General features: G+C 39.8%; 1 protein-coding gene across 3 annotated transcripts in view; it reads right to left on the minus strand.

The window, feature by feature from the left end:
- Window positions 1-19,968, minus strand: part of FOCAD (focadhesin) — a 191,039-nt gene that overhangs the window by 151,723 nt on the left and 19,348 nt on the right. For all 3 annotated transcript variants that reach the window (XM_039544825.1, XM_039544826.1, XM_039544827.1), the window contains exons 4-5: window positions 19,399-19,553; window positions 13,589-13,693 (exon numbers count right to left, since the gene is read on the minus strand). In XM_039544825.1, coding sequence (XP_039400759.1) covers window positions 13,589-13,693; window positions 19,399-19,553 — 260 coding nt within the window. The remainder of the gene's footprint in view (window positions 1-13,588; window positions 13,694-19,398; window positions 19,554-19,968) is intronic.

A 19,968-nucleotide genomic window follows, 5' to 3' on the forward strand; every position in this document is an offset into this window, starting at 1 on the left:
AAAGTCACCCTCCACAGTACTATCTTTAGGATCTCATATTTTAAATTCTTTGTCTTTATTGTCATAGAGCACCTTTCATAGTTAAGGGATTCATAAAGACTGTTTAAAGCAATGGACTTGGATACCAGAAGTGCACCAACTAATTAACCCATAAAAGGAGCCATTATCTGCTCAACAATAAGCATGTCACATACCCAATTAAGGGGAGGCCTCCCCAAAATTAAGGTACTAGCCCAAAATACTCTGAAATGCTACAGGTACCTCAATAAGCTACAAATGACAAGACTAATTATTAAAGAAGAAAACATAAATCACTTAACACAAATAGGTGTAGGTTATGTGCTTTACACCTCTTCTCCTCTGTTTTTGTTGTTGTCTTTAAATAATTTAAATAATCCAAGTAGTACTCAGACAAACGTTGTGATCTGCACATCACCCAGCTCTTTGGAGTCTTTAAACCACAGATACATCTCTTCAGCGGGAGAGGCTGCCCATAGCGGCTGGTCCACTGAAGCAGAAGTTGCAGCTTCTCAAACCTGGTCTTTAAAGTTTGCCACCACTTTTGCTATTTGACATATTACCAAACCGGAGGACTACTGGAGTATTAATACTTTTCTTTATTCTCCAGCCCATGACAGGGTCAGTTGTAGCTTTGATGGCTGGAGAGTAAATGATTTTACAGCCACCCTTTCCCAACAACAACAAAAAAAAATCAGAGCCCGCCCAAGAACCTAAGCTTCCCAAAGGTGGCTAGCCCTTGACAAGACTCTCTGGCAGAAGTGTTTGCTTTTTTGGAGGTGGGTCTTCTCCTACTACAGGTTGCATACATTCTGTCTCCAGTCAGTTTGGAACAGAAGTAGTTCCTCATGCAGCTGTCTGTAAGGAGTCACCCCTGCACTGGTTCTGTCGTTGCTCTGCTCCACTTCTTTCTCTTCCTCCCATTACTAGCTTCTAGTAACTCAGTTCCCCAGGGGCCATTCATGCACCACCACCATCCTACCCCACTTCCACACTCTCCTCTTTATTCCACATGCTCCGTGCATACTGAAGTGTTCCCCACACCAAGAAGAGGGATTTTTATTGTGGTCCAAGGCCAGCACACATCACTAAACCAGCTTGGAATTAGGAATCAAAGAAATCTGCTTTCATCTCCATGAAGAAGTGAGTCCAGCTACAAGCAGAGGGGCCTGCATACCATGAGCAGTATGTGTTCTCCTGTACCCTCTCTCAGACTAAACACAAGGAAACGAGTATGGTAACAACTATCAGGGTAGATATCCGCTTAGCTGCCATATAGTGGCTGAAGGGGACACCAAGAGAGGAACATGAGTGCCAGGTGTTATTACATTTCATTAAAATACCAGAGTCTGGATTGCTAGTGTAGCTACTAAGCCACATGTACACAGCCAAGAGGTTGCAACTGTTTCGTTCTGATGCAGCCCTCTGCCACCTCCAGGATAAACTATTGCAGTACACCGGGATATATCTACATCAGGTAAGTTTTGTGCCACTCCATGTGACACATTTCTGACCAGGGAAAAATGGTCACAGATTTCTCCCTAGGGTTCCCCTCAGCAGTGGAAAGGTGTGTGGACAGGGGGAGGGATCGGAGATTGAAGCCTATCCCTTGCACCCTGCAGAAGCAAAATCAAAACCAGCTTGGGTGAGCACTGGGAGCCTGGATAAGCCAGTGGGGACAAACATTATTGGAGGGAGGGTGGAAAAATGTGGCATGGGAGCTTGTTTGTGGAGAGGGGAAAGGAATGGGTGAGCCTAAACATGAAACCTACTTGGGGAATTTTGGTGGTGGGGAGCCTGTTATAACAGTTGTTGGAAATGGGGTGCAGCTCCCCAATCCTGCCCCTGCTCACCACTACCTGTCTCTTCTGTTCTTAACCAGCCCTGTCCAGTTTTTGTTCCCTCTGCCTGCCCTTGTTCCTTCCACCGTGCTCTCACCAGGCCTCATTTTGCTCCTCACCCTCTGCAAACAAGACAGACTGGTGCCATTGCTTCCTCATTCAATAGGATGCCTGGGGGCCAGCAAGGGGCACATTAAGAGCACAGGACAGTCTCCCTGACCTCAGTATTGATACCTGGTGCCATTTTCCCCCCAGTGACCAAGAAGGGAAGTTACAGGAAAAGTCCTGCTGGATACATGAGATTTAAAGAGGGTTGCAGGAATAAACAAGAAGCAGGGAATGCACATCTAATGCATGACACTTAGCAGTCCTGATGGGACTATATCTTAAATCTGGAAATTTGCAACCGGTGCAGAATTCTGCCCTCAGATTGTTAAACAGTGTTTCTTCTCAGAGTGCTGGTTTTGATCTATAAAGCATTAAATAACCTGGGACCTATCAAGCTAAGAGGCCACCTCTCTGCCCAAGAGATAATGCCATAATCATAGTCAGTAGGAGTGCCTGACCTGGAGTTCCATTATACCTTTTGAATTCACTAGTCAACCTCCTTTCCACATAATAGCCCACATTTTCTCTAACCTTCTGGGTATGCTGCCAGGCCCATCTTCCCTCTCTGGCCCATAAGGAGACTAGTGATGGGCAAGGCTGGCTAGCAGTGCATGGTGGGCTCTGATGGAGACACTGTTAGGAAATTTAAATTAAGTTGTATTTCTGTTGTTGCCAGGGTATTTGATGGAGTCTGTATTCTTTTTTTAAATAAAGATTGTTAGGAGAGCCCAAGCCTGGGATGGTCTCTCACTGTACAATACTAAGAATATAAACAAATTCAGACATTTTTACATTATTTCACATTACACAGAAATGTTTATGGGCTGATTTTCAGCAGTGCTGAGTAATCCCAGCTCCAAATGCAGTCAACGGTATCTGCAGGAGTTCTGCACTTTGAAAAAACAAGCTATTAGTTCTTTTCTCTATTATACATCATAGTTTGACTAAATAGTATGATAGTGCCTTCAGGCTGTCATTGAACTAGTGAGACCATACCCATCTGCTGTAAATATGACCCTGAATACAAAAATACTGTGCCCAGTAACACATTTCTGAAAAATAAACTAAAAGATACATTTTTTTTTAAAACAAAAAGGAGGTGCTCCATATTATGGTACTTTATTCTCTCTGACCTTATTAGAATACTGGGTAACTGACTGGATTGCAGTTTACTTAAAGAGTAATAAATGTCACCATTATCCAAATGAAATGTCTGACGGGTTACACAAGCTGACTGCAGAACGATCTTTCATACCTAATGTTCCTTGTTTCTTTAGGAGCTTGTCAGAGGAAAGCTAACAGCCAAGAAAATTGCAAATATTATTGACTCTACTCTAGTAAGAGACTATAGTGGAACATGACCCACTGAACTCTGCAGGCTTGGAGTTCACCTCAGACTGCATAGCTGCAGGGTTTTTAAGATCTGCAATATCCTACTCTTAATAAAAATTCTGTGGCATCTATAGTGAAAGCAAGTTCCAGTGTATTGTCTCTTGCCAAGAAAATGGATCCTGATTTGACTTGTGAGCACTATTTGCTATAGAAGAGTGTTTGTGATGTAGCTGTATAAATGTCAGAGTAATAATTTTATCATCATCATAAATTATTTTGTTAACATTCTTTAGGGTGCCCCTGAAAAGTTAGTGCTTGCTTGCTTCTGCAGATAGATAGAACCAGGCAGCTGAGCCTGAGAGGACATGTAAAAAAAAAAAAAGTGTAAGGAGGCTGCAATACCCTCCATTATATTTGGACATAAAGACCATTTTGCTCTTTAAATAAATAGGATGGGCTTCTCTGGAAAAAATAAGGATTGCAGATAGTAACTTATTGCTATTTTATCTCTATATACAGAAACTTTATCTAAATACCACTTAACTCTGAAATATACAGTATGCGGCACAGGTACAACCACTACTGGACTATTGCATTCAACTGTTCTCAATTCACGAAGGATGTTGAAAAATTGGATTGGGGTCAGAAAAGAGCCACAAGAACGAGCAAAGGATTGGAAAACATGCCTTACAGAGAGCACAGACCCTGTACACCTTGCATACCAGTATCCTTTGCTGTTCTATTGCCCTGAGTTCAGCTGTAAAAACAGAGTGGGCTCAAGAAATAATCGACAGTGACACGTCTCTTTGGAGCAAGGAAGTTCATGTTAAAAAGACCATGACAATTCTACCACCTGGTCTCAAGATTCTCATCTTGCTCAATAGTACAGTAAACCTAGAATTGGACTGTGTACAGGAGAGCAAACCAAAAACATCGAAGGTTCTATTGCTACAGTGTGTTAGGCAAACTAGGACTTGCAGCCAGCACACTATGACAGTTAGTGTGTTAAATTTGGAGGAGAAACTCAATAACTAAAACAGAGGGATTTTAGTCCTGCTTTAATTGCAACACCCAATACAACTTTAAAATAAAGCTGCTACCCATGCATCCTTAATTCATCTTAGAATGTACTTACACATCCACTACTTATTTTGATTTGATTTACTGTTAGTTTTGTAATTTTGTAAACATGAGGACAAATGAAATTTAACAAGCAGATAGGAGTCATGTGGAACCAAAAGTCAGGAGATCTGCATCAGGAGATCAACATCGCAGAGAAAGTTTATGGCATGGCCAAGTCACTAAATCTCTATGTGCCTCAGTTTCTTCATCTATAAAACAGAAGTAATACCCACTTAGCAGGATGCTAGATTAGGCAATGTTTGTAATGACTGAGCATGTTTTGTTCCTCAGATGGCAGGCATTAGGTAAATGCAAAGTTTTATTATCAAGTAACATCACTATGGCTGGACATGGGTAGTAATCAGTGTTCACTATGAGTGACATTTCCATCTCTCTACTGTAGGTTTTGTATAAGTCTGCTCAGTACAGTTTGGAGGGCTCAGGATCTTTCTACATCCCTGACTGCAAAGCAATCAACTTCCAGGACATTAACTGTCATGCATACAGATTCTACCAGAAGGGGAAAAAAAAAAAAACTCCTACTATTCTTGTAAATCTCAAGGCAACTGAACGGGAACAAAATAGGTTTCCCTACTATGCTATTGAAAGCAATTCTCATGAATATAGATAACAGTGTGGAAAACAAAGTTTCTTCACTACCAAAGATGACAGCTGTCCAAATGTCAAGCTGGCTGATGTGATGGGATGGGATATTTGTAGGATGTTCAGAGAATTCCTGTTGATATGGATGTAATGAAAAATGACCAACTGTGCATGCCTGGCTCAGGTTTGGCCCCCGATTGTTAGGGATCTAATAGAAGTAAAGGGCAGAACTCCACCCTCTCCCTTCCTCGCCTGTGACTGTTTCCCATACGCACACATCCCTGTGCATACCCACAATACATCCATCCTGTCTAACTCCTTTCTTTCTGCACTCCGTTTTAGTGAAGCTCTTTGGTCCCAGTGACTTCCTTACATGGACTGGGAGTGCAAAGTATAGTACTGAAATGCAAGTTTCCAAAGGGTAGTGTGAAAGGCAAGTTGGAAATTAATTCCCTATGCTGGCATTAATCAGACAGGATCACAGACCTGGGAATATGAGATGGCCCTCTCACTGTCAGATTAGGTATATGATTTACATATGATGTGGAGCCTCTGAAAAGGCAGGGCTGTGTACATTCTGGCCTAAGGCAGCTGTATATTCAATGGTATTTTAAATACATTTTCTTCTAATTAGGTAAAATAATTAGTCTTCATTAAGTTCCTGATCTAGCTTCTACCAGGTCTTATTTCTATATTGAAATCAATGGGGTCCTCAAAGACTAATAGTATGCCAGGCATCAGGTTCTAAAGTTAAGCTGGTTTCAAGTCAGAACACAACAAACATTTTAAATTTAGAAGGATTCTGATTCTGTGTGCTCTTAAAGGTCAGACATCTGGACCAAATTTCATCAAATTGACCACAGTATTTTATTCTGTTTTTAATCAGACTGATTTTAAAATGAAACATGAAAAAATTCAGCCCTAAGGAATTCAACTTGGAAAAAGTTATAAATAGTAGAAAAGAAGGGTTTGGGATAGAAATCTCTTTTCAATCTTAAATTCAGCTTTGCTAACATTGTGCCGTAACATCTGCACTTTAACTGGAAAAATGAAAATGCTATGTTCTTGATTCTATTGGCAAGAACCTAGGATAAGGCAAGACATGCAACCAGATCCAACTATCCAAGTGTAAATACATCCATCTAAAGGCAATCAAAAAAGATTAGTCTTATGGTAGGCAACAATGAAATCAAAAGTTATCTGTAACCTTTAGGTCACCTCAACCTTTTTGTTACATCTCTGAACATAGGAGAGCTACAATTCAATTTATTTCATAAATTCAGTGACGGATAGATTGCTTTTTCTGTACGAGGAAACAATGTCGCATTCACCATGCATTTACATGTATGCAGCTGTGACCCTGACTCTATCAGAAACACGGCACAGCACTTTACTACATCAAATATGCATTTTAAAAGCATTTTTCTACCTGCTCTGAATTTTTATTTCAGACTGCTGATTGGAAGCAAAAGAGACATTTGGGAAGGGTGGGGGAACAGCTTTTCAACATTTTAACACAATAAAAATTAAAATGGTGAATAGTTATAGAAAATACAGAATAGTCAAATCATTCACTGAAAAGAAATTAAGGAGGTTAATGAGAAAAAATAACATATCAGAAAGTACTGACACACACAACTATAAATATGCTCTTTTGTTGTTTCCACCCCAGGCTTTTTAAGACAAATTGCAAAAGTGACATTGATCTCAAAATTTTATAGCCAATTTCTTTCCTCTATTCTGTTGACTTTGCCGCTGAAATTCTGTTCCACTTAATTTTAAAATATTCCTTATGAACACCCTTACTATTACTGCACTTTTCCCATTCTCAAAAGGTTTAGCAGAGATCTGGTGAAATAATAAATCAAACAATAAACCCACAATGGAAAAGAAATTATTTTATTTGTGTTTATTTAGTGGTCAGAAAACTACACTGTATACATTCATCCAAGATAGGCTATATAAACTCAGGCCGGTGAGCTATCTAGCTGCAATACGAGATGCACAATATATAAAGCTTGATATACTTTCAAAATGTGTTATCACCACAGGTGTTCTCTCAATCCCAAGAATAATAAAATTACTCTTAAATACACCCTTCACGCATTTATATAGCCTAGCCTTATCACACAGGTTAACAATACAGACATACAAATTGTTCATTTCCATAACAAAACATGAAACACTTAAAATTTTGTTGTAAGCTATTCCAAAGAATATATATCTGAGAAATATATTTTTCCATGTATCTAATGCCCCATTACATCTTTATTTGTGAATGTTTCACTGTAAGTGCAAATGTATATCAGAATCCATCTAAATCAGTGGTCACCAACTAGTCCATTGCAATCGACTGGTTGATCCTGGAGACTCTCCCAGTCGATCCCGATCTCTGGTGGTGCAGTGGGGCTGCTGCTAAGGCAGGCCCCCTGCCTGGCCCGGCCCCACGCCACACCCAGAAGTGGCCAGCACGCCCCCATGGCCCCAGGGAAGGGGGGAACAGAGGTCTCAGTGCACTGGTCCTGTCTGCAAGCACCGCCCCTGCAACTCTCATTGGCTGGGAATGGGGAACTGTGGCCAATGGGAGCTGCGGGGGCGGTGCCTGCAGAGAAGGGCAGTGCACAGAGCCATTCCCCTCCCCCCCCAAGGGCCACAGGGGGACGTTTGCCCCTTCCCAGAGCAGCGTGGGACTGGGGCAGGCAGGGAGCCTGCCTTAGCCCCACTTCACTGCTGACCGGGAGTTGCCCGAGATAAGTGCCACACAGCAGAAGCCCTCACTCGAAGCCCTCACTCCAACCCCCCTCCCTTCCTTACCCATACCTCCTGCCCCAGCCCTGACCCCCCTCAGAGCCAGCACCATGTACCCCCTCCTGCACCCCAACACTCTGCCCCAGCCCAGAGTCCCCTCCTGCACCTAATCTCCCTCCCAGAGCTTGCACGCCTCACCCCCTTCTGCACCGCAACCCCATGACCCAGCCCAGAGCCTGCACCCCCTCCCAAACCCCAACTTTCTGTCCCAGCACAGTGAAAGTGAGTGAGGGTGGGGGAGAGCGAGCGACAGGGGTGGGAGATGGAGTGAGCGGGGCAGGGTCTCGTGGAAGGAGTGGGGTAGATCCTGGGTTACCCTTAAATTCAAAAAGTGATCTTGGGGGTAAAAAAGGTTGGAGACCACTGATCTAAATTGACAACGTCTACAACGCTGCCCCAAAAAATCCTCACCAGCCACTAAAACTCATCCATTCAGGCCTGAGTTAACACACAGGTTTTGCAATACGATGTGAAAGTCATCAAAACCAGGCTCTGTTCCAGAATTGAAGGCCCTCCATGGGTAATGCCTGAGCCCAGACCATGGACATGCCAATCTCGGACATCCAACTCAACTGCCAAAGCCGATTCCAATTTATGAACTGTTGAACAGTGCTGAGTATCCCGAAGCGCCAATTGATTTTAAAGTCAAAACATGTACTTAAGGATTTTAAATATGGACTATGAACTTTAAGCACCTTTTTAAAAAAAATGAATAAAAAAGTCTTTGCTTTGGTCTTTATTCATCATCAGAAGGACTTCATTGATCAAAGAGACTAGTGAAGTCTACATACTCATGTTTAAAACCATACTGAAAAGGGTCAAAGAACTCCTAACTCCAGTACCAGAGGGAAGGGTAGGGTATAAGAATCTATGTACTTATATACTATCATGGAGATCAAATCAACACCTCATATGCATCTGTCAGAATACAGATGTTAAGGACAGTCCAGCATACCTAATTCTGCCACAGCACAGGGCAGGGTAGGGGAGAAAGAGGACTAGATGACCTCTTGAGGTCCCTTCCAACCCTACATGTTTAGGATTCTATGACTTAAAAACAGAAAAATCTCATTCATTTTTCCTTCACAGAAGAAATAGGCTGATTAGTTTATAGAGGCAGACTAGACTATAGAGAATTGAGAGAGCCATAGCTACATTGCCACAACCTCCCTAATAATTTTCCTCAAAAGACGGCAAAATTGTAGACAAAGAAATAATTGGTGAGAGTGTCAAACATTAAAGAAACAAAAACCAAAAGCAACTGCAAGACATCAGGGATCTTCAATTTCCTTCTAAAAATTCTTCATAGTGTGATATTACCAAAATAGACAGGCCATAATAAGTTGGTCTTAGTCAACAGAAAATAGCACTAAGACCTAAAGTTTATTTAACTTGTACTATTATTTTGAAAAGATGACAATGATTGTCTATTTCACATTTTGGTGCTTCATCAATTCTCCAATTATTTTTGCATTGAACATTTTTACATACCTGACAGCACACTACATTAATATTGTTAAAAGGAGGTTATCCTTCAGGAGTTATTGGGTATACTCTCACTTTTCTTTAGGAAAGAAAGTCTTATGACAGCCTCACACAAACCTCACGTGCAACATAGTAGTTACAAGCTGGAAATACAGTATAGCAGTCGATAAAATCGTGCAACTAAAAACATAACCTGACAAGTCTTTGAATTTTTTTTTTAAAAGTGTTCATTCCTAATGTACAGAAGGGCTTTAAGCCAAAACCCAGAATCTCAACACCCTGAACTCCTGCTTGTTCAAAATTTAGATCCATTTTTTTCCATTTGAATCTAGCTCTCCAAGAAATTAACTAGCAGCAACAAAAGCCTGCTGCAAGACGCTGGCTGAATCTACAAGGCTTGATTTGTCATGATGCCTAGTTTCAGTTCTTAATTACTTTAAACAGCTTTATAATTACTGTTAAACACCACCTTCCACACTTCTGTCAGCAGCTATAATTCTTTGAAAGTCCTTCTCTCCCCTGAGGAGAGGGAGGCTCTACATTCTTGTAGCAACTCTAACCATCCCTTCCCACACTAATTTACATTATCATAATTTTAGCCAAAGAGGTTTCAGAGCTGGACAACACTACTAGAGCTGGCTAGGGACAAAGAAACTGGGAATTAAGTGTTCTCCATCTGCACACAAAAATCCTAACTACCACTAAGCTGCAAATTACTTCTCTCCTGATGAAAACTACTATGTCAACAGCTTGCTTTCTCTGTCATAAAAAGGAGTTTGCACAGTATTATGGGATTTTACAAAACCAAGATCCATGTCTGGGACAGGGGATATAGTGGTAGCCATTAGTAAGTCAACATTTACTCAGTGTTACTACAGAGCTAGCTGAAATCTTAAAGCATTTCCCTATGCTAATACTATATTATACTATCTGTGTAGTAATTTTGGGGACACGTGAACTATATTTATGTGACACCCAATTTAGAAAGAGGAGATAGAAAGGAAACATAATTTGACAGAAAAAACAAAGCTGTATCCAGTGGTTTAGTGTCACAAGTGGGAGGAAGGCATTCTAGGTTCTATTCAGTAATCACCACTAAAGGGGATCTCATCATAGTACCCAGGTGCATAATAGAGTCTCAATGTATTCACACACACAAATTAGGATCAAGACGTTCCCCACACTGCATTCTTGATATCTGTTGTCCTAGGTGGGATCAGTTTGGTGACAGACTTCCAAGAGCCCAATGCCTGGCCAGCCACATTTCAGTTCTACTACTAAGGACAGTCCTGTGCAAAGAAGGCTTGGGACTGTATTCTAAAAGCAGCAAGACTTGGTCACAGATCACCAGTGTAAGTGACTCCATGACCTAGGAGCTTCCATCAAAAATGCCCAGTCCCAAGTTAACTGGAGTTTCCCCTAAGAAGATTAGTCACAACAACTACAATCAACAGAGATGGTGAAGCTGAGACATGTCACTGAGAGAGAGATGGGCTGAGAGATATTCCAATTCTAGCTTATTCAAGGTTTTAAAATATAATCACCAAGACCTTGAAGTAGTTCCAGAATTAGATTAGGAGCTACTGAAGACTGCTAAGCACTGCAATAATACACTTGTTTATATGCCCTACTAAGGAGATGAGATGCTATGTAATATATCAACTGCAGTGTGACACCCTTGGACCCCAATATTCACCACTGTCATGTAACTAGGATATGTTTTTTACAAAGTATGCCTCTAAACGTCTTGATCTGCTAGTCAGTAATATCTCATTGGATTGTATGTGCTATCATCATATGTGAAGTTATGAACTTGGGCTATGTATCTGTTGCTGAAACATGTTGTGAGGCTGAAAACACCCACAAGCAGCCTTTCAGGTACAACAGTAAAAAGGCCAAACAATGTTCATGGCTTATTGAGGAAATGCACACAACAATAAGGATTACCCCAGGAAATGTGTACAACAGAAACCTCTCAAAGATAGCACTACACAATGGGAACTGTTTGACCCAGGTCACAGCAAAAGAGCTTTCCAGCAAGTGGAAAAAAGAAATAAAAGGGGAAAAATGACATAATGATGGTACCTCACTCTAAAACAACACACCTGGAAACACCTGCGGGGCAAGGACTGAACTGTGGGAAGTGATGGTCTCAGGCTAGAGGGATTCCTAGCCTGTGTATGAAAACCTGGAAAACCCAAGCTGCAGAGCCAAGGCAGCTTATGCCTTAAGAATTTGCCAGCCTGTTTATCACTCAGGGTGAGAATTTGCTAATTCATATCCTACCTATCTAGTGTATTAAGCTCAGTTTGCAGTTTTGTTTATTTACTAAGAGAATCTGCTTTGATCTGTTTGCTATCACTTATAATCACTTAAAATCTATCCTTTTGTAGTTAATAAATTTGCTTTTGGTTTGTCTAAAAATCAGTGTGTGGAAATTATAATTTCGGGTAGAAAGCTATTGCATATCTTTCTCCACACTGAGGGAGGGGGCGAATTTTATGAGCTTACGCTATACAGTTTCTTGTGCAATGCAAGATGGTATAATTTTGGGTTCCAGAGTGGGGTGCATGCCTTAGCAACTGGGAGATGCCTTAGCTGAGCCTTCCCATGCAGAGTTGATCTCAACATCTGGGTGAAGCTGTAGCTGGGTGTGTCCCTATCTATGTGTATGCTGGTGAAAGAGCAAGCTTGGAGAGCTTGGCAAATTATCACAGCACCTTATCACAGTGGGAAAGGGAGCCCAGACTGGTGGGTCAGGCAGGCTCAGTGGTACTCCAGTTTCAAGTGGAATCCTGTGGGGAACCTGTCACATGCAGCTTCTAGCCTCTGCCATCAGACCCAGACAAAACATGATGCAGTTGGCCAACCAGCAAGTGACAACTGTATGACTGTGATAACATTTCAATAATCTGGCTATATGAAAGTGCAAAACAACAACAAAAATCACTCTAGTATTGCTGCTATCTAGACCATCTGGAAGAGCTGATGAACCAATAGGTCCCCTAGACTGCAAACATGAATAATAAAAGGCAGGTAACAGAGGGGAAGATATCAATTCCAACACTTCATCTGGTTGCTTCACCCAGCATCACTTCCTTCTTAGCAATACTGACCATTTTTTTCTAATCTAACTTCCAGTGGTATAACTGGATGGACGGGGTAAACATCTTTCTTGCAGTAAGAAGGACCCTCAAAATCATTCATTCATATTCTCTCTCCCCACCCTCGTGTCCAGGGATGAAAATCTATGTGGTCTCAGTGAATCGGTGTCATCAGATGACTAACATTTAAAAGGTTATAAGGCTCTTCTGTACCCCATATCTATGTTACCTAGGCATTATCACTGGGATCCTGATTCATCACCACTTCAGATAGTTACATTCTGACAACCTAGACTCCCTGGTAATTTCAACTATTTCACAGCATTTTTCACTTCTTATCCTACAACTGTCACATGCTGGCAAGAAAGGCAATTTTCCTCTGGTCAAGAGAAAGGTGCAAACTGGAAGTGCTTTGGGGATCTGAAAGACTCTATATATGTAAAGTATGGTTGCAACACTCATCAAGAGTGCACTATGTTGCCTGGAAAACAATTATTTCACTTACAAAATTAAATATAACAAAATAACATAACCCTGACAAACAGCACTGTATATGAGTTTAAATAAATGGCAAAAGCTCTATAGTTACCATAACAAAACTTCCAGTTTTCTTCAATCATATTATTACACCGTAATGGCAGCAAGTATTTTATGTATGTATCAGAAAAGCGGAGTCTTGGTAAAGGCTCTAGTAACTGCAGGCAACTATAATTATTGTGGGACCACATTCCAAGGGCTCTACAGATCCCAGTTTTGGCAGCACTACAGCACACAGATGCTAGCTCTATATCTTTTGTGGACTAATGAGTATAAAATGAGTTTTTCTCTCTGTTTCCCTCCCAGGCATCCAATGTCTCCTCTTTTAAGTACCTCCTATTCTTTCAGGGATTACTATGCACTTCTTCCATTAAGATCAGTCAAGTCTTCTACTCTGCTTTCTCCATTTAAAGAAAGGGGCTAATGTTATTTAAACATTTTGACCAAGGGTTGAAACCTTTGCTTTTAGGATGATTACTACTCATTAGCTAATGTAAAGTCTCCTTTGGCTCCAGTGGCAGAATGGCTGTTTTTGTATCAGAGGGTTAGTAAACACTTATATGTGCAAGCTTTTGTCATTTAAAAATAGTGATTATTAAAACATACACACTCCGCACACATGAAGCTCACCTGATTCCATACAAATCCCGAACAGCTTCATCTCCACTTTTTCCCACCGTAATGGCCTGCATCTGTAGTAATTTCCCAATAATTTTTACCAAACCATGTACATTCCTGTTGAAACACAATGAATACATAACATTATCATCATCTAAAGGACAGTGGATTGACTGACCCTTCCATGAGAAGTTTGATCTAGTTATCCAAGCACAAAACTGAGATCTCAGATCTCCTGAGTTCTACTCTCTAAGCTGAAAGTTACTGCCTCTAAGGCAAGTCACTTAACCTATATGCAAAATAGAGATATTACTTACCTATAATCAAGAATTAACAGACCAATCCATGTCTGTGAAGCACTTTGAAGATGAAAACCCTTCTAAATGCACTAATTTACTGTTAATAATTTAATCTAATGCAGTATTTTTATCATTTTAAAACCAACACAGGTTCCTGACTGCAAGAATAAAAAAGGTAAATATTCAGCACAGTATGCACAGATTTTACCATGTAACTCTGATTATCAAGTGTCATGCATCTAAATCCCCCACATTGAAAATTAACTCCTACGAGAATCTCAGGACAACGGGTTTGCTCTTCTGACTTTTGACTGGAGCAGTAAGAGGCCCTTCCATGAAATTGCTTTATCTCCTTCTTCCCACCTTACCTCATTTACTATTCATGAAAACCTACTGAGCAGCAATAGGATTTCTGGAAGTTTTATAGGATTCCCTATAATCTTAAAAAGCTTCTTGAGAGGCTCTAACAGAAACTACTGCAGTCTAGACAGAGGAAAAACAAGTATACTGGTTGGGTAATCAGAAATTTTTGCTAGACCATGATTTCAATAGTCCATTGGCTGAGTTCTGTAGAGGGACAATCCTGAGTGTTCTGGTTTTGAAAACTCTGGAACAAAATATTAATTACAAAAAAGTAAACAGAACATACTAGGAACACCTCAGGTAAATAGCATGAATTTTAAGTCCTTGGTTAAAATAAAGCAGAAGAGAAAAAATAAGCCATTATTTTTAAAAATGAATAAGCAACACTTCAGGGTGCTCTAAATATATCTTAAAAGCTTCAAACTGGGTTTTGCCCCAACCTTATTTCAGTTATTACAAAATGAGTAAATATCCACTGGCAGAAAGAGAAAGGATAGCAACTTATCACATGAATTAAAAACCTAACAGAAAGAGAAAAGGAATAAAATGATGTTAAGACATGGGGAGAAATTCCTTTAAACAATAAATGGGGTGGGCAGGAGAAGAAAACTGACAGCCACACATTTTATGACTGTCTTTCTCCTTTTTTTTACTGGGAACAGTATATCTAAGCAAGTCACTTAATCTGTATCTCAGTTTCCCCATCTGTGAAACAGGAACAGTAGAAACATCTAACCATCAGGCAGATTTAGCTAATTTGATTCTCGTCACATTTATACAATGCTCATGCACAGATCTCAAAGGTGCCTTGAAGAAGGCAAGTAAACACTACTGTTCTTATTTTACAGATGTGGAAACTGAGGTACAGTAACATTAAGTGACTTCTACAAGATACATTATGCTCTACACTTGCTCTTGTAAATTGGCTTTGCACATCAGTTTCATTGACACCCACAGGACTTGTCTACACAAGGAAGTTGAACTTATATAGCTATCTATTTACATCTTTCTCATGTTGGCAAGGCCTCAAACACAATCAGCCTCCACTGATGGGATAATACAACTTATCTTACAGGGAATTTATGGGGCTTGATTAATATATACAAAGGCTTTGAGATTCATCCATAAAAGGTGTTATATTAAGGATAAACTATCATCATCTCTACAGTGCAATAATCCTAAATCCATGTCATTCCTAAGAAGAAATCAGAAACACACAAAATCACTTGATTGCTACACTTTTATTATTTTCCTCAACACTAACAGCCTTTTCAAAATGAATGCTCAGCATAAGTTTATACAACAATTGGTGGGAGTCAATGGCATGAGGCTCTAAAGATTTCAGAATCTCCAGAGTGGATTCCTCACCCAAGAATTTACACTGATCTCCAGGATACAAAGTACAGTGAGTAGTCCATCTCTTCCCACAGATGTGTCTGCTGCACTCCTGCAAAAGACACTATTAAACATTTGCGCAGTTCATTATTGATAGAATCCTGCTGCTAGGTATTTTGTTTTTGTTTTTTTAAAGTAAATGGTGCAGTTCTAAGATGTTTGTAATCACTAAAATTACAGTCTGTCATGATTCCTCAGCATCAAAACATTGAAAACCTTACTGTAGGAGAAGTTACAGCTTTATTCACACTCCTGTTGCCAAGCAACAGAAAAAGATGACTGCAGTAGGCTTCTGGAAGTTGGTATACTAGCTGGCAGAGATGGGGTGGAGAAAGGGTCAATTTTTGGAATGTTTAGCCTTAGGGAAAATTCAAGGCACAGTTAACTTACTAGCACACGTCACTCAATCTCAGAAGATAAACTATGAGGTGACTGAGCAAAACAAAACAGCAGGCCTCACTTTTTATAACAAAATACCAACAATATCCAGTCCTAGCTACCACCTGGAATCAGGGGAGGGATGTGTGTGTTAGGACGGTAGGTAATTTATGAACTAAGCCAGAAGATCTCCTCACTAAATAATGCAAAGAGAGGGGTTCTGTTCTCACTGTGTGCATTAATCCTAATGTGAGAAAAAATCATTTAAAAGAACGCAAACAAGTATTTATTTAAAATTATTTCCTAAATATGTAACAATAATGGCACTGATTCATAGACTTTAAGGCCAGAAGGGACCATTACGATCATCTAGTCTGACCTCCTGCTCTATACAAGCCATCGAATTTCATCCATTATTGGGGCAGATCCTCAGATGGTGTAAATTATTGAAACTCCACTGAAGTCAATGGATCTGTGACAATTTATACCAGTTAAAGAGCTGCTCCACTGTCTTTATGCTGAGAAACAAGGCATGGAAGCCTGGGATAACAAATATTCCTTGTAAGAGTGATATTCTTAGGAAAGTTAAAGATACTTCAAGACATTCCATGAAATTCAGGCTCTAAGTAAATATTATCTTTTTCTAAATAGCACTATGTAATATCAAAGGGCCTAATTCCTAATGATTGTTCTATAAAGCATTGATCTCTCAAGAGTGTTTTCTTAAAAAAAACAAAAAATGCCCATTTTAGATTTCTATGTAAAAAGTGCTGTTAAAAAACCCAATGAGATGAAATTCCATAGGAATATTCTGTAAGGAAGGTAGTATGAAAGGATCAGAGGAAATCAGCAGAGCTTTAAAACTGATTGAGGAGGAAACTTATGGAGAAGCGAGGATGATAATTTGAATGTGAAATGATTAGGTGTCACATGCAAAATATCAAACCATGTGAGCTCTGGAGTGCCCATCCCAGAATACAGGCTGTCCTTCATGGCATATGAAATAGGTAGCACAGCAGAAAGACCAGCAGGTATGCTAAACCCCTGCCAAAGTCACTGTAGAAGATGCAGAGAGTTGCTGAGGGCAGAAAGTTGTCTTCTCCACTGTTCTAACACACACCTGCTTTAAACAGAACTGGAAGGAGCCCACCAGTTTTTATGACCTTTCTGCTGGGCTGCCATTGACAGTCAATTTTGTAGTTACGTGCCTTTAAAGACACAGTGCACTCAGTGTTGCTAAGCCCCACAACAAATCTGAATAAAAATCTGGCAGAGAACAGGATGAAGAAACAGCTTGCCAAGGTCCTGGGAGGGTCAAAAAGAGATCAATGTTAAAATGAACCAAGAAGAAAAGGCTAGATTAGTCAGTCATTACTCCCTGTGGTTGAAAACATTTTAAACCCATATACCTTTGTGGTTCGGCTACATATACTGTTTTGCAAATCATAGTGGATGTGGTTTGAATTCTTGGAGTCAGAGGAAAAATGTCAAAATATACTAGATTTTTATATGTTATATGGGTTTCATGGGTAAACTGCCAACACAGCCAGTGGTTAACATATCAACCATCTGAGATACCAGTCACAGGCATGGATCTGTTTCACACGCAGGGTGAATAGAGTGGTGTGAAAATGATGGTACAGTTAAAGTCGTTTGAAATATCTTAACTCAACATTCTCACACATTTGTTTTTAACATTAACCTTGACTTTGAATGTCCTGGTTTACACACATTTTCTAAAGTACAAAATTTGATTAAAATTATATTCTATTAAATTATTGCTACTGTAGCAAACTCACAGCCATATAGGAATTTCACAGTTGTCACTAGTCTGCTAACCACAACTAATTAAAACTTCATAGCAGCAGCAGGGATAGGACTGAGATCCTCATACTCCAAAAGCACACCTACAACTTGTTAGCTATGACACACAGCTGAACTGTTCTACTTCTATCCTGTAGAAGGCAACATGTGCACACACTAGTCAGTTTCCTGTAATACATATTTACAATATTTTTGTCCAGGAATTCCAATCAAAATATTGTAAACCTGGTCTAAAGCAGACATCCTTGTAGCAAGTTTTCAGAGTAAGCTGAAATGGTTCAGCTGAGTTTACACAAACTTAAAATCACCTTTGGCTGAAGTTAAGCACAAGAAATTTCAGCCTAAACCTAATTTTGTGAAAGTTAAAAGGGGTTAGTTACAAATATGTTTTGAATGGTATGGTTCCTGCAATCTTGACTATGGGGTCACTACCATGATCCCATAATACAGCACGGGTGTAGCATCAATTAGTAGCTCTGAGCAAGAAAATATACTAGTGTTCTCTATGCAGAAAGGCTTAGTGCTAAAAACCAAACACTTGCCATAAGTCAGTGGACAGAATAGTATCTCACTGAACTTTGCAAGGAGACTAACAAAATACATCTTCAAACATTATTACACTCATGTACTTGACTACATTCATGTGTTTTTATTTATAGGCTTTTTATAATGCTCAGCAGTATATTATCTATGCACCATACAACACATTTATCCCAAAACACCCTTGAGAGATGTTAAGTTTTATTAATCCCATTTTACAGAGGAAGTGTAACAGTGAGGTAAATTGATTTGCCCTTGGTTACACAGTGAATCTGCAGCAGCACAGGGACCGGAAACCAGCTCTCTTGCATCCCCATCAATATTTTCAGAAAAGATCCTAAACATTCCAGTGGGATTATTCATATATGCAAAATTACTCTCACACATGAAATAAAATGGGACTACATGGAGCTTTACTGTTTGCAGAACTGCTGCATTAGACATCTCTAAGAAAAAACCTGTCAGATACCCCTTTCATTGTTTTCTAACCTACCTTGACCTCATCCTGGTATGTAGTTCCCACATCAAGAAACCATGTCTTTGCAACTGTTTTTCCTGTTTTTAATTGATCTGTTTATTAAAAAGCTAGAAGACATGCTGAGTCTCTATATTTGAAATTCAGTTTAATAAAAGCTGAAATGGGAGAGGAACGTATGTGTATTATGTTTAATTAGATGGTGATTAAAAACAGTATCTGTCTTTTTAAATCAATAAGCAAGGCTCCAAACCTGCAGAGTGTTAGCATGTGCTCAACTTTATGCACCAAAGCCCCAATGAAGTCCATGGAACTACTTGCAGTGCATAAAATACATGTGCACAACTATTATTGTTTGTATTACACTAGCACCTAGAACATCAGTCACAGACCAGGACCCCATTGTGCTCAGCACTATACAAACACAGAAGAAAAGACAGTCCCTGGCCCAGAAAGCTTACATTTTAAGTTTAGGACAAGAGATGGGACCTAAAACTTTACTGATACCTAACAAACAAAAAGCCCCAAATACTGTGAATGAATGTTACCTGGCAGAGGGAATCAGGTTGAGAGCGGTATTGAGAATATAACTGAACTCTGCATAATCCTGTGCAACAAGGGTCACCAGGCCTTCGCAGCAGGCTGTTCGCACAACCACATTCTCACTGCAGCACTTCTCCCAGAGCAAGTTCAAAGCAGGAGTCTGAAATCAAAAGAATGGGGAACAATCATTTAGAATGCTGACAGAAGTTAAATACTATTCACTCTAAGCTATTAGACAAAACCCTGCCTGACATCTTCTCAGAGATGCAACTTAAAGTAAAGAGTAGGTGAAACTAAGATCAGGTTCTCTGCTTTCTTTGGGCATTACTGTATTTACTAAACACAAAAGCAAGACAAAGCCAACCAAACCTCTGTTATCCAATGACGCTGCCAAAGTAGGCCATTTATAAAAAATCTCTCTTACTTTCTGTCAATAAACACACAGAAACTTCAAACCTCAAAGCAACACCGTCATGTTAATGTCTTAAATATTTTCCTTACTTACATTGCTACTAATACCTTAGATTACTAAATCTGAACGTTTTAGTAAAGTCTGAGGTACTTTTTGCTACCAA

This window comes from Mauremys reevesii, linkage group 6 (genome assembly GCF_016161935.1).
Source record: "Mauremys reevesii isolate NIE-2019 linkage group 6, ASM1616193v1, whole genome shotgun sequence".
In the NCBI taxonomy this organism is placed as follows: domain Eukaryota; kingdom Metazoa; phylum Chordata; order Testudines; family Geoemydidae; genus Mauremys; species Mauremys reevesii.